The 15,908-nt window shown below is 38.0% G+C and overlaps 2 protein-coding genes across 2 annotated transcripts in view; one reads left to right on the top strand and one right to left on the bottom strand.

Annotated features, from left to right (window-relative positions):
- The first annotated feature begins 231 nt into the window (after nt 1-231).
- Nucleotides 232-2,877, top strand: LOC134668802 (ankyrin repeat domain-containing protein 54). The gene has a single exon (XM_063526253.1). The coding sequence runs from the start codon at nt 379-381 to the stop codon at nt 1,189-1,191; it is 813 nt and encodes a 270-aa protein (XP_063382323.1). The 5' UTR covers nt 232-378; the 3' UTR covers nt 1,192-2,877.
- A 4,126-nt stretch (nt 2,878-7,003) lies between these two features.
- Nucleotides 7,004-15,908, bottom strand: part of LOC134668801 (sphingosine kinase 1-like) — a 28,158-nt gene continuing 19,253 nt past the window's right edge. Inside the window, exons 2-3 of the mRNA XM_063526252.1 lie at nt 15,522-15,621; nt 7,004-9,688 (exon numbers count right to left, since the gene is read on the bottom strand). Of these exons, the coding sequence (XP_063382322.1) occupies nt 8,825-9,688; nt 15,522-15,621 (964 nt within the window). The 3' untranslated portion in view covers nt 7,004-8,824. The remainder of the gene's footprint in view (nt 9,689-15,521; nt 15,622-15,908) is intronic.

The following is a 15,908-nucleotide window of genomic DNA, read 5'->3' as shown; positions in this document are numbered from 1 at the left end:
ACTTTTTAATTTTTACTCTTTTTTGCCAAGCTGTCATATTTTATCACAAACTATTAAATGCTTTATTTACGTGCATTTGGGTGTGTTTTTCTGTTATAGAAATTTTCATTTAATTATTTGTGCTCTTTAATTTACATATTTATTTATTTTGAATTTTTTTTGTAAAGCCTTTGTGTAAAGCTGTTTGAGAGTTACGCAAAGTTTGGAGACCCATTTTATGAAAATTACCCACACTTCACTGACAGAAGAAATTCACAAAGCAAACAAGTTCTGTGTTATTTCTCTATTTGTGTTTCTTTTGAATAAGTAATAAATGGTCACGTTTTAATACACCATTGGAGAAATTAACATATTTGAGAAATATTACAGTTGTCAATCATGGCTGATTCGGGTGTGGATACCAGCAATGAAAGTAGCGACAACCCAATTTTCGACCATTCGCAGTGTGTGCTCGAATTTAAATTTAAACCTCGAGCAATACCCATTAATCTCGCTGGGCAGCCCATGCCCGTGGAGTTCTTAAGTGAACCCAATCCACACGATCACATCGGTAAAATCAAGTGTTCTACGAAAGGAAGACACTGCAGGCTCAAGTATCGTTACGGTGGGACAATCTGCTCGTCTAGAAATCAGAAACTCCGTTTCGCTGCCTCCACAAACAACACAGAGCTCGTAGAGAAGTTGTTGCTGTTAGGGGCTGACCCTAATTCGTCAGATGAGTTCAAAAGGAGCCCACTGCATCTGTCGTCGTGCCGCGGCTACGTGGACGTGGTAAGAACGTTGTTAAAACACGGCGCTAACCCGAATATCAAGGACACACTGGGCAACACGCCTCTCCATCTCGCAGTTTGTATGAATCATGTGAAAGTAGTGATAGAATTGCTGGATGCAGGCACCGATGTGAGCTCACATGATAATAATGGGCGCAACCCTATCCAGCTTGCCCAGAGCAAGCTTAAGCTGATCCAGATGCGTCCCAGTGTCGCAGGACACTTTGAGGAAACCAGGCAATTGATTGCTGACATCTGCTTGGTGGTAGAAATGATGTTAAAGTTCATGAGGATGCAGAAAGCTGATCCCGGCGAGCTGGAGTCTGTGCGGGAAAGACTTGAGCGTGTCAGCACTCGGGAACAAGTCGACTGCGAAGTCCAGAATCTACTTGACAGTCTAGACTCACTAAAGCTCAGATAAAATTACTTCAGAGAATAATAATGAAGACTGCTTACATATTAATGGTAACAACTGCCTAAAATGAGCTCACAATTTTACAGTAGAATGTGAATAATGAATCTAATGATGTTCAATAATTTATTGACAAGTGTATGAGGTCCAATTGTAACAAACTTACATAAACTGTATTGAATTTTTTTGATCTCACACTTATTTTACTATCTCATCTCACCATTGCTAAAAGTCTGAATGCTTGGACATGCATTTGCATTTTAAGTTGGTTAATTTTGTTTTGATTTCATGGGTCACACACACAGATATCTTAACACTTTCAGTGCCAAGAGCCCCAATTTCAATACAAAATGAACCTATCGGGTTCTTGGCACTGAAAGTGTTAAAGACACATTCGAAGATATTTTAAGATCCAGTATGTTTGCTAAAATACTTGGTGTTAAGATATTTTAATAATGTAATAGGATAGTGATATTTACACTTTACCATCCATTACATGGTGAAATTACACATCAGTTGTAACATGCTGTCATTGAGGTTGGTATCCAGCATTTTATTGCCTACTACATTTTACATGTATATATATATTGCCTTTGTTTCCATAAATTTTACATTTTACATTACAAATCACTTAAGATTAGTTTTAATTATTTGTGGTCCCTGTTAGGGGAAAAGTCTCCTCCAAGCTTTGCAATGTTACTCTATTTTTAAGCAGTATCCATCCAGTCCCTTCCCGCTGCCTCCACAATGTCGTCAGCCCAAGGTTCTTTATCAGGAATCCCACTCCATTTTACATGTAGCTATACAATATCTGAGGCAATTTTCACTAAGAGTAGAGTTTTAGTTCCATCAGCTTTGGGAGCATCCCAATAACACAATGGCGTTTCATTGTAAAAACTTCACAGAATGGTCATAGATAAGTTAAGCATAACTTACTTGGTAGAGAAATTATTTACTTACTGTTAGGCCTTACTTTTGTAAGTCTTACTACTGTAGATTCCAACTCCAACTTGTTACAATGAGAGATGAATAATGTCCTAAAATTTCCGTTAAAATTAAATTAAATCTGTTGGGCAAACAGTAGTAGATCTTTGGCTTATTTTTCTTTAAAACATGCAAAATTCGATACTTTGTCTAACAATAGGTGAAAATCTACAGTTTTCCTTACTTAAGGAAAACTAGATATAGTATAAAAAAATGTATTCTGAAATAAGGCTATGAATAAATAAAAGGTGGAAATCTAATAAATAACATGGTGCATGGACATTGGACAGTCAACCACTGAGGGCCTAGAATGAACATCGAAAATCTAAATTTCGTTATTTGCCTCTCTCTTGCATATTTAAACATATAGAGACATAATAATATTTATATTTTCAATGTGCTCAGTACACCTTCTGGTCCCTACTTTAGTAAAACTTACAAGTGTAAGTCTGACCTTAGGATAACAAATATATGTATATCTTTAAGTAATTAAGTTTTAAGAAATGCTACAAATTGAGGGGAAGATGGCTATTTATAAGTATGATTACTTACTTTTTATTTGTACACTAGAGTATAGTCAATTTTCGGATGAATTTAAATAACATTGAAGTGGGTGTCCTTTTATATTTTAGTTATTTTAATCATAAATAAAATTTGTTAATAGATAAATACATTGTAATAATAAAGTTTTTGAATTTATTGAATTGAAAATGTTATTTCAATTAAACCTGATATCTGAAGATATATCAAACACACGGTCAAATTCTACATATACACAGTGGCCAAAAAATATGTAAGTGCATTCCCTTTGCCAGGGAGGTTTTTGGGATTCTATGGGATTATACTGAGCAACTTTTACTATGGGACCAACCCATAAATCGCAAGAATAAAAAATTACCCTCCCATAGAAAATGGACCAGGCAAAATGAATGAAACAGCCAAATTTTTTTTGGGGTTGGTCCCATAGTAAAAGTTGCTCAGTATAATCCCAAAACCTCCCTGGAAACGGGAATGCACTTATTTTTTTGCCACCCTTTATAGATATAGATATATGTTACTGCAGATGTTATTTCTGGTGTGCCTTAGACATGTGCGCCGCGCCGCCGCGCCGCCGCCGCCGATGATTTTTCCACGCCGCCGCCGCCGATAAATTTGACCGGCGTATAATCGGCGTGGGAAATTTTGATACCTATCGTGTCTTATTCCATGTTGCTTAGGGAGTAGATAGTGTCAGGGGTATAATGTAAAGATCATTATGCTTTTTCGCTTATTATTTGCCAGTGAACCAAATAATCATAATTTTTGTCGTTACGGTGTTAGCACTGTTAGCTGCGATAACGATAGCGTTAATTTAAACAAGATCTCGTTTCTGGATCTCAGGTTATTATTTAATATTTTATTGCACTGCTTTTTTGTAGTACGCATTTTGTTTTACACCAATAGTCTCTTGATTGTAGGTCAGGAAATGAATGCTCAAAAAACGTTGTAGAGGGAAATGCTAGGAACACAATTTTTGACTCCGTAACTTTGTTTAGACTAGTTAGGAGGTGAACATATCAAAAGTCCCCGGCTGTAGCCCCGGTGCTGGGGGGTAGAGGGGGGTAAGAAGGTCGAATTTTTCGGTTTTTCATTGATATCTTGGAAACTTTGCATCTTAGCGACATGACTACTAAGACAAACCGAAAGCTCATAAAATTAGTTACAAGTTTTATCCAGTCAAGTTTTTCGATATCTTGAATAGTTTTTGAGATAGACGCTCTTGAAAGTTTATTTAGGGATTTTAATGTTATCTTGACATCTACATCAGTGATGCTGTTAGGCCATGTTTGGCATCATTTTCGTATAAATCGGGGGTGCTGAATTCATTTATGGTATCACATTGACACTATTCCGAAGTAAAAACAAAATTAAAAAAAATATATTTTTTAAAAGCCCTCTTCACGCTTAAACCGCTGAACCAATTTCGTTGAAATTTGGTACAGAAATAGTTTCAGTCTCGACACAGGACATAGAATAGTTTTTATAACCAAAAGCATCTTTTGAGGATGTGAAAAGTGGGGTGGAAGTTTGTATGGGGAGTCAGTAACCGCTGAACCGGTTTAGGTGAAATTTAGGATGGTATACATCTGTGATTTAGATGAAAATGATACCTAACATGACTTCAAACCTCACCTTAAGCAGTATGAACCTCAGGAATTCAGTTTCGTCGATGAAGTTGAATTCCCCCCATACTCCATTTCACAACTTTAAAGGATGATTATTGAGATAAAAAGTATCTTATGTCCTGTCTTGGGACTCGAAATTTCTGTATACCAAATTACAATTAAATCGGTTGAGCGGTTTAAGCGTGAAGAGGAATTTAAAAAAAAAGTTATTTGTTTAAAGTTTATATGTTTTTTCTTAGGAATGGTGTCAATGTGATACCAAAAATGAATTCAGCATCCCCGATTTATACGAAAATGATACTAAACACGGCCTAGCAGCTTCACTAATGTAGATATGAAGATAAAATTTAAAGCCCTAAATAAACTTTCAAGAGCGGATATCTCAAAAACTATTCAAGATATCGAAAAACTTGACTGAATAAAACTTGTAACAATTTTTATCAGCTTTTGGTTTGTCTCAGTAGTCATGTCGCTAAGACGCATAGTTTCCAAGATATTAGTGAAAAACCGAAAAATGAGACCTTCTTTCCCCCCTCTCCCCCCCAGCACCGGGACTACGGCCGGGGACTTTTGATATGTTCACCTCCTAACTAGTCCAAACAAAGTTACGGAGTCAAAAATTGTGTTCCTAGCATTTCCCTCTATAACTTCTTATTTCTTGGCCTATTCAGTGAACTAAAGTCAAGAAAATAGCAGGTTCATATCCTAGGACATAAACATGCTATTTTCTTTTTAGAATCTCCAGCAAGCTGTCACCACGATTATAATTGCGTATTTTATGATTTCTCGTGTGATGCTGGTGACACGCATGAGGGTCATCAATGTCATCATATGATAGATATGATGATGATGATATCCTGTTATCCCTCATCAGGGACATAGGGCTCTCAGAAGGGATTTCCATTCTTCGCGGTCCAGCGCGGCCTCTTCCAGCTCCGCCCAGCCGAGGCCAACTGATGCCGCCTCTTTTTCCACTGTGCGCCTCCAGGTGGTACGTACACCTTGTCCTCTTTTTCCGGGAATTTTCCAGGTCAGCCCTTGCTTGGAGAGGTGATTGTTTGGCCTTCGTAAAACATGTCCTATCCAGCGCCATTTCCGCAGAAGTATCTCCTTAGCTAAAGGGTTTTGGCCAGTCAGTTCCCATAGTTTAACATTGGAGATGGTCCGTGGCCAGTAGACTCCTACGATTCGCCGCAAACACTTGTTTACAAACACCTGGAGTCTACTGGTTATGTCTTGCTTGACGGGCCATGTCTCGCATCCATATAGGAGGACCGACTTTACGTTCGAGTTGAAAATCCTTAGCTTGGTGCGGCGAGTGATGACTGTGGAAGTCCATACGGGTTTCAACTGCGCATATGCGGCGCGGGCTTTATTGATGCGAGCTTCAACATCCGCTTCTGCACCTCCCAGGGGGTTCATAACACTTCCCAGATATGTAAGTTTTGTTACTTCTTCTACTGGCTCCCCGTTTACTAGAATAGGCGTTGCATTCTGGGCGTGCAGGCGCATAGCTTTCGTTTTAGCACAGTTGATACGCAATCCCTCTCTTCCTGCGGCATCGGCCAGGTCATCGGTCTTCGACTGCAGATAGTCTTGTGTCGTAGCGAGTAAGCACAGGTCATCAGCGAAGTCAATATCTTCAAGGGTTTTGCCATTGACCCAGGGCAGCCCCCTTTCCCCTTGACTGGTAACTCTGCGCATCACATCGTCCATGACAATCAGGAACAGCAATGGTGACAGCAAACAGCCCTGTTTATGATATATATGATTTGATTTATTTATCGCATATTATACAATTTCATTTAAAAATACACACGATCAATTCTTAGTCATTTTAGTATTTCAGCTTCTTTTACTTAACAATATATGTATATTTCAATCAAAATTATAAAAGTCAGGTTAAAGCTTCGTAATAAGATATCTAAACAATTATACCTACTTATAGGAACTTAAATCACCAAGTATCATCAGCGAATCAACCTGCCAGAGACGTTTACTTTCGAAAACGATGACAATTTTATTCTAACATTCATTTCTGTTAAACTCAGTTCAGACGAATGTAAAGTATGTAGTCCATCATTATTTCGTAACAAATCCTAGGTGAGGCGACTCAGGCAACAGCGGCTGGGAAAAGTCAATATATATGGATATAAGACTTAACTTATAAAGAATTTATTTTATGTTTTATTTATTCCGCTTACAAAGTTCATAAAAATACTGCCTAAAATGTAGCGTTTTAAAGTATCCTTTTTATTTTAATATTTAAACATACCGTTCATTGGTAACCGTTAAGTTGATATTGGTAAAAAATGGTTGCCAAGTGACACAATGGGGTATAATTTTCGGTAATAATTTAGAAAACACATATAATATGTTTTGGATAGCCTAGTAAATACTCAGAAGGCTTTAATGTAGAGTTTCTACAGCCACGTTCTCATGCAGTATCAAAAATTATGCCACGCCGATTTCACGCCGATCACGCCGCCGCCGCCGGTCAAAAAATCATCAGACGCCGCCGCCGATGATTTTGCCATCGGCGCACATCTCTAGTGTGCCTACAGTCTGCATCAAATAGACACTAACAGTCACATGGCTAAAAAAATAGTAGCATTAGTAGCGGATGAGACTACACGGGTCAAATCAAAAGTACTTAAAGAAAAATCAGAAACTTATTTTTGAATAATAATTTATTGACAACAGTTTCATAAACTTGGAATTAGAATAACATTTATTCACAAAATCCGATGGTGTTTAAAATTCTTGATTAATAACAATTTGATGATAATTCTTTACTAGAGGAATTACGATTCAAAGTCAACATGACGGTGTTGCAGCAATCCCAAACTATTTGGATGACAGTCATCCATAGTTCTGGATGAATAAAACCCTTTTACCAATTTAGCATTATAATTTCTTTAAGATACCGTTGGAATTGAATTGTTTTATATTTCTTATAAAAATCTAATGATATTAAGCCTTAACTATTATTTCATTAAAACTTGGCTTCTCATATTTTTCAAAAATACATATGTTGAGCTTAAAGTCTGTTTCCTTTCCAGATAATAGTCCTTATTGATAATGGCATAAGGATAACATTCAGCTGTCGGCAAGGAGATCAGTAAACGGAGATCCCAGAAGTAATGCATTTTTCACTTTAGCAGCATAGTTTTGTATTTGTACTAGATTCTTAAAACCCACTTACTTCATAATCTACTTATAATATACATACTTATATTAAACATTGCTTAAAATCATTAGGAATAGAATGTAGACTGGAAAAACTTAACAAAAAATCGTAGCGAATTAGCAGTGCTTATAAGTTTCTACGGAAATGTATCAAGAAATGGTTTAGTTGCTTTTATAAAACTTACAATCAGTTTTTGGTACTTTGTAAAGAAATTAATCTAAGTTCATCAATTACTGTTTCTTAAAGTTAATTCAGCAAGAAAGTTACAGACATACTTTGATTAGCTATTTTTAATATAAAAAGTTTTAAATAAACTTTTGTTTTGTGGCAATAAGAAAAGCTGATTGTGATTAAACTACAAAAATAACAAAAACAAAGTATAGGCATATTAATAGGTATAACATTTAATTTAATACATTTTGCGCTTACACTTAGGCTACAAAAATTAATACTAAACCCTCCAATAATATGTACCTAATATGAATAATTAATAAATAAATTAGGCGTCTAACTGGGGTGGGTCTCCCCGCTGCTGTCACCACAACATGTAATCGATCACATCGATTGAAATAAATCATTATGGCAGAATTAATTATTATCACAGAAAGTTTTAAACATTACAGTAGTTTAAATTACACTTAACAAACCTATTACAAACATAAATTAAGTATTCCCAAACATCCCAACCCAAACCATTGCACTAATTATTTTAATTAGGTCTTAAACAACATAAAAATCTACAGAGGCAACTAAACATTACATGTAATTGTATAAAACACATTATTTTTACAATACGAAAAAATTGGTCCTCGTTGAAATCAAACTTGGAATGGAATGAGAGATGAGAACGATGGACGTATTACCATTATTGCAATTCACTTCATTAGTTCATTGATTGCTCATTATTTAATAATAAAGATTCTTGAGCAAACTTGTATATCAATTCCATAGAAAGTTGCACAAGCAAAACATTTAGAGTGCGCGTTTTTGGCACTTACTTTCGAATTTCGAAAATATTGACTAGTTGCAATTTTTAACAACCGATACATGCAAGAAATTATCACATACAGCCGTGGAACCAATTTTAAAATATTAAACGTACTTTAAAACTAAATCACTAAAGTTCTTGGAATGTCCATATTGAAATAAAGGCTTTGGTGTGGAATTTAGACATTTTCTTAACACAACCATCAACGAATACTTGCCGCGAGAGTCGCAGCGTCGACACCGCTTCTCGGTTAAGTAGTTTAGGTAACTAAAATCAGTCATTTTCAATCCGCTTAAGTAGCTAATACTTGTGGTGTTATTTGAGGTCGGGGACGAGAACGTTGACTATGTTGGGGAACACCTCGGCCTGGATGGGGCCGTACTCGACCAGCTCGCCGTCCACCGTGAGCGTGCCGCCCGAACTCGAACCTTCTGGCACAATCCGGAACGCACTTACAGGGATCAGCTTTATGTACTCGTTGTTGCTCTCTGCGTGATTCCCATTGTTGATGCCCAGTAGGAACGAGAGCAGCTGAGATCGAGATATACCGGCTTTGATGATGAGCATCCACATCACTCCGTCTGAGAGCTGCGAACGCGGCGCGAAGAGTAAATCTTCACCGATGTACGCTTGGTAGGATACGTGTACCATGACGAATTCTCCTTGTTCGTGCGTCCAGTGTGCGGGGAGCTGGGACATGAGCGCCGGGAGATGGGGCGCGGGGCCGTGCATGCACGCGTGGACGGGTGACCGCATTTCGGAGCCGGCACTAGTCACGCTGTGGTACTCGGAGCCTCGCGTGCTGTAGAACGCGCTGCGGCGGGAGTTGACGGAGTACCACGAGTCTACGCGTTGGTGTCGGCCCGGTCCGCCCACGGAGCTCGTCCAGATATTAGAATCCTGCTCGTCGCAATCGATGAAGGCTTCTGCGTCAGGCGAATCTAACGCTCCGTCCTGACTGATACTGTGGCTGAGGACTAGAGGCTGTTTAGGCTTGGGAAGGTTACTAATGTCTTTGATAAGCGCGTAGCTGACTGTGCCTTTGTACCGCCGAAGCCCTACGATCCTGGCGAGCGCCCAGAGCGCGAACCTCTGCCCGCCGATGGCCCGTAACCGCTCGCTCTCGATGTCGATGTCCGATAGAAAGCCCCACCCGACCGATAGGAAGGAGAACATAATCTGGAAATGAAAACATATAATTAGAAACACGTAAAAGGAAAATCCGCGTCGTGGGTATTTACGACTTGCTTAGTGATGCAATATGTTAAAGCATATTCGATAATGTTGGTCGGATGATGAAACACCCCTGTTTATTGGTTTTTGAACTAAATTATTATACGATTTACGTGGATACCTAAGTATATAGTATTAAGGCTTTCCCCAAACTGACTCAGTTTGATGCAATATCAGCGTCACCGCGTTTCTAATAAATTACAGGTAACATATATCTGTGGAAAGCAAAGAATGAAAGTGATCTCCTTATAATTGTGACTCCATAAAAATAGGTTGGCAATCGAAACAAGACGCCACACGGACGCCACTGGATAAGTACACGTCACATGAAGGTTTCGTGTCGACAACATTATTTATTTACAAGTAAAGCCGTCTGGTCTCCCAACACAAATCGAACCCCTGGCTCTTTTAGGAAGCAACCGGGAAAGCGCTAAAAAGACAAGGAATATAGCTAGTGTACAGTCAGCAGCAGAAGTTGCTAAGCAGGCCAGGTGTTCAAAATGATCTTGACGAGACTTTATTGTAAAGAGAATAAGAGCGTGTCAAGGTAATTTTGAACACCTCGCGCGCTTAGCAACTTCTGCTGCTGAATGAACCTAACTACTCGTATCCGTAAACATTGCGCCCATTGCGGTATAGGTAGGTACTCGCTTGTAGCGGACGCACTCAATTGAATAGTGTAACCATATCTAACAATGATCATATGATCTTAATCCTTAGCAACCTGCTTTACGACTGTCATTTCACATAAATCATAATTAGCCCGCGTAAACGACGAACGATAAGATTACACGATTAAGATGAACGCATTTAGCTCGGTGTTCAACTTTTAGCAATTAACTTTGTAAACATTATCCGCGTAGAAATAAACTAACAAAGTTTTACCAACTTAAATGGCAGTGTCATATTGGAATGAAAAATATTTAGACTGAAGTCACACAAAGACACTTACGGCTCGAACATGGAGTAAAATTACCGTATGCGTGGCAGAGGGGGTAGCGCGACTATACTCAGTCTGGTGGAAGTCTTGTCTGTAGGCGTATATTTAGACTGAACCATTTGTCACTTTCATATCTCGGGACCACGGGGCCCGGACCTTTGGGGGATGTGGCGAAGCCAACAACGCAAAGGACCTTTAAGACAATTTAATCTAGAAACAAGGTATACAAGAATTTATATTACTATTTTATTAAGTATAAGGTTTAAGATTTTCAATTAACAGTCTAGTCCTAGTCATTTTCTGGTTTGTTTTTGTGTTGCATTGCTACAACAAACCACAAAGTGATTGCAGGGTAAGGACAACTTTCACAAGACTGTTAATTTAATTAATTTAGTAGTTCGTAGATGAAGTAGATTTTTGACGGATATTTCGATGAGTAGGAGGTCATTTCTTACGTCGATATGTTTAATGAGAGGTCGTTTTGCCAATTGGGTTCAATATACTCAATCAAGTAATTATTTGAAACCTTAAATTACAGACGAATGCATATTTTTACGAAATTTCGTGAATGTATATATAACGTACTTATGAAAACTAAAGAATGGTAAAAAAATAGAATCCAATAAGCTGAGTTTCACAGTTCACTAACAGCGATAAGGCCCCAGCTCAACACAGAAAAATATTGTAAAGTAACTAAAGGTCTGCGTTCTTTATTATTTTCTTGTCTTTGCTTAAATCAAACTTGAGTTTCTACAACCGTTTGCGGTTTGTCGCTAAGAGAAAAGTTGGTATCTCCTATCGTCTTTCATTGTTGTACGAATAATAGCAATGTCAGTAAATAAACCTGTTTCATCCCATGGAACGCCATGCGCGCTATGGGGTCATCCCATTAATTACATCACACGTTTAGGGGGAGGGAGGGGGTCATGAAAATGTGACATATTGTGACATGGGGGAGGGGGGAGACACAAACTTTGTGACGTCACTTTAACTTCATCAGTAACCGAAAATGTATGTAAATTATTTTATTCGCTGTTCATTTAAATAACAAGTTTTTAAAACGATAATCGTTTTTATTCGTATAATTTTCTTTCCTAAGCAGTTTTGGCTTTTAAAATTACTAATATTTATTAAAATAATTTGGCCAAGCCCGAGATAGCTCGAGGCATTTAGTGTTCCGTACGGCTACCATCAGTTTGGCATTGACATAAACGCTACCGTGAACGTAATTTACTTAGTAATTTACTTTCTATGCATCTCGCTCGTACTGACACATTAGTGCGAAAGAGATATATAGAAAGTAAATTACGTTCACGATATCGTACCGCTCGCATCGTTACATATTACAGAGGTTGTTTGCCTGTTTTTAGGATACCGTATTCAACTACCCTATAGGAACCCATATAGTTTCGCAACCCCTGTAGTTTTTACTACATATTTAATATATCATCAATTCTGAGACAAAATTTGTTTGTGGTGACTGAAAAAACTTACAACAACATTATGTAAATATGGAATTCGGAATATTACTAAAAAAATGGAGACAGGCGGTATCAGGGACACAGGCGCTATGGTGAAACGTGGTGTAGACAGCTAATGCGAAGGCCGAAGGCCGAGCTCCGCGTAGGGCCGAAGGCGCGAAGTGTCCAGAATGTCAGTGCTTAAACAAAGAACAATAGTACAAGTGTCTAAGTGCGAAGGCCGAAGGCAGAGCTTTAGCAAAATGTCAGTGCTTTAGCACAGAGCAATAGTACAAGTATCTAAATGCGAAGGCCAAAGGCCGAGCTCCGCGTAGGGCTCAGTTCAGCCTTCGGTCTTCGCATTTAGACACTTGTACTAATGACCTGTGTTTAGAACTGACCTCCTGGATGCTTCGGGCTTTCGGCCCAACGCGACTTCAGCCTTTGGATCTTGCGATTTGGACACTTGTACTTTAAAATCAAGGCCCCAACGTTGCCTGTTCTCTTTGACGGCGCAGCAACTAGTATCATTTCTCTCTCCTCGCTCTTTTAAAAATGCCGTTTGTCAAAAAAGGACAACCATACTGTTGAAAAGATTTTTTTTTTTATCTACGTATTTAGAAGGAGCCTTTATCTATGGGACATGTCGGCTCCGTTGGGCCTCTACATTACATTATTCTACATTACATTAGAAGATTCTCTATTACTGTTGAAAAGATGGACTTCAAATCAAGGTGTTGTCGTTTTAGGTGAAACCAGGTTGTGTATGTATGCGTAAAAACGTATATGTGTGCTCTTTTAGGGATGTGAAAAGTCGATTTTAATAATGTTATATATCGATAAAACGCTACACAGCGGAACGAAATAGCGATTAATTGAAGCTTCAATATCTTCGTTAAACCTAAACATAATTGAAATGCTAATGGATAATGAATATATTATAATATAATAAAATAATTCAATTATTGCGGAACACATATTTTAGTAGGTATTTATGTATTTTAATTAAATATCTGAACTTTCCCTTGGTTCCCTGCTGGGGCGTGACGATAAAATTGTGATCTGATAACCACAATAAAGAATAAAAGCGTTTTTGTTCATTTTAGGTATCGTTAAACCTTTGAAGTAAAATTAAAATTGCAAGAAATGTCGATAGTTTATCGACATGGCTACAGCAAGGTGGGCCACATTGTTAATCGTACACTAAACAAAAGTGGTAACAGTGGCAGCTCGCTTAGACGTAATCTTTGTATATTATATATCTATGTTTAAAATACTTGGAAAAGTTACGGGAGGTAAGCGTCTGTCGGACGCTTCGGACCTTCGAATCGGTCCTACGCAGAGCTCAGCCTTCCGAATATTGTATATATTTTTTCGACGAATCAGATACTCTCAATAAAAATCTATAGATGAGGCCATAGCTGTAAATAAATATTAAATGACTTTATTATCTCTATATAATACGCTTTACTAACTCTATGTGTCATATTGTAAAAAAAAAAACACAACGACAGTGAAGAATGGAATTCTTAATTTGAATTTTTCAGATTTTTGAGATACCTAGTCCATTGGTTGGAAAGGCCGTTCGAAATTTAAACTCTATTTGCAATATAATAAGGTTGTATTTTGTAGATCTCTCTCATACTTATAGTAGGCTATTCAGATAAAATTAAATATCCCACAAAAATAAGCAAGCAGAATTAAACTTTGTGTCAAAAACATAAGTCATAAATTACAATGCCAAAGTTTTAACTAAGGATCTTTCTCATTAAAGCTACTGCGTAATATGAAATGACCAGTGTAAGCATCAGTTAGCTAGCCCTAAGCAACCAAAGACCAGGCTCCAGTTGAAAAACTAATAAAGATAAAGTTAAGCTGATAATTTTCCCGCCGTCTCCATGCTTCTTTAAGTTGGGTATTGACTGGTCAGCTGCCTAGTAGCTATAGTTTTCGCGAAAATCGCCAGGACAGAGGTAAAAAATTTTGTATGAAAACTTGCAACTTTAAATGCATTTTTTATCGAAACTATTGCACTCTAAAATGAAGTCAAAATCAGTCCATCGACTCAATTTTTTGCAAGCTTTCCAATGGTACCACACACGATTCTTACAAATAAAAAAAATTTCAACCTACCCCTCTCAACCCCCTAAATTTCCCCCTTAAATAAGAAATAAGCAGTTTTGACTTATTTACAATATGAGTGGTGGTAATTGCTATAACTGTTTCAAATTTTAGGTATCTACGTCAAACGGTCTCTGAGAAAAACGCATTTAACTGATTTGCAAGACCGAAGTGATCCCATAAGTGTTCCGTGAACAAAGTTTTGTACGGAACACTAATATTAATAATACTTAGGTATTTACTTAATTCGATTTGGCGATTTCGTAGAAATGTGACGTCACACTAGGGGGGGAGGGGTTTGCCAAATGTGACCATGTGTGACAAGGAGGGGGGAGGGGTCAAAAAACCTAGAAATTCGTGTGACGTAATTAATGGATGACCCCTATGGTGGCGCTTAACTTTTTAAGAAAGTTTGAATATATCTGTAGGTACAGTCGCCATCAGATATATCGGAGCAGCCAAGGTGTTCACAAATATCTGAACACGCCTCTATTGTCAGGGCATTAGAGTGCGCGTTCAGATATTGTGAACACCTTGGCCGCTCCGATATATCTGATGGCGACTGTATCTAAATACTATTTCAATCTATTTTCGAAGAATCCCTAACTTCTACTTCGCTGTTCAACGGTGGCGATCATCGAGAAACGAGAAGCGTGTTTTCTCTTAGAAAAAGCGCCAGCCGGGTTAGGGTTACCAGATGTCAAGATTTTCCTGACATGTCAGGAATTTTGGCTGTTTGTCAGGAATGCGGCCGAAATACGAAAATGTCAGGAATTTTAGTGAAGACTTTTGTAATATGTAGGTTACCTAACATTATTCAAATTTACGTTTTCGTGAATCAGGATTTTTGTCAGGAAATTCCAAATTTGGTTCTGGTAACTCTAAGCAGCAACTCGTGAAAATCTGTCGATCGATCAACGATTAATAGAAACCTACCTATATTAAATATCTTTTAGATACATATATCATACCAGTACGGATATGATGGTCGTTCTTGTCTACGTGACAGCGTGATAAAACGGTGTCCGTCACTTTCTATCCCACGGTGTTAAAAAGTGACAGTTATTTTATCACGTGGATAAAGATGGATAAATCTATCCATAATACGCCTGCAGATCTACATCTATTACCGTACGATTTTTGCAGAAGAAAATAGTCTATAATTATGTCGCTTTCTCGCCTTTCAGGTCTAAAGCATCCACGAAAATGCGTTTCCATAACACATGCGGTTTATCGATAAGAGAGAAGTTGTGCTCACTTGTGTCTTAGTTTCTACTCGAACGACGTCCATAGGCGCCGATTTCCCCCGAGACAGGGCCATGGCCATCCCTGTCAGGTTCTGAGGGATGTACGGTTCGCTGAAACAATGTAATAAATGTGTTAAATCAAATGTATACGGTAAACTTCTAGAGTACAGTCGGAGGCAGTGAAAAAAGGGTAATAGTTATGGTCATTTCCAAAAAAAGAAATACAAGGTTGGCTATAGAAGCGCCTTTTGCGATCGTAAAGGAAATTCAAAACACCACTTAATTTCATACAAAAAAATTAAATGTAATTCATCACATTTTTTTGGATGTACAAAGCCACATTTACGATGCGGGAATGCGTGTGATTTTCTGTGTACAACAATCGACAGAATTAATTG

This window comes from Cydia fagiglandana, chromosome 11 (assembly GCF_963556715.1).
Source record: "Cydia fagiglandana chromosome 11, ilCydFagi1.1, whole genome shotgun sequence".
NCBI lineage: Eukaryota > Metazoa > Arthropoda > Insecta > Lepidoptera > Tortricidae > Cydia > Cydia fagiglandana.
This window is presented reverse-complemented; position numbering and strand designations above follow the sequence as displayed.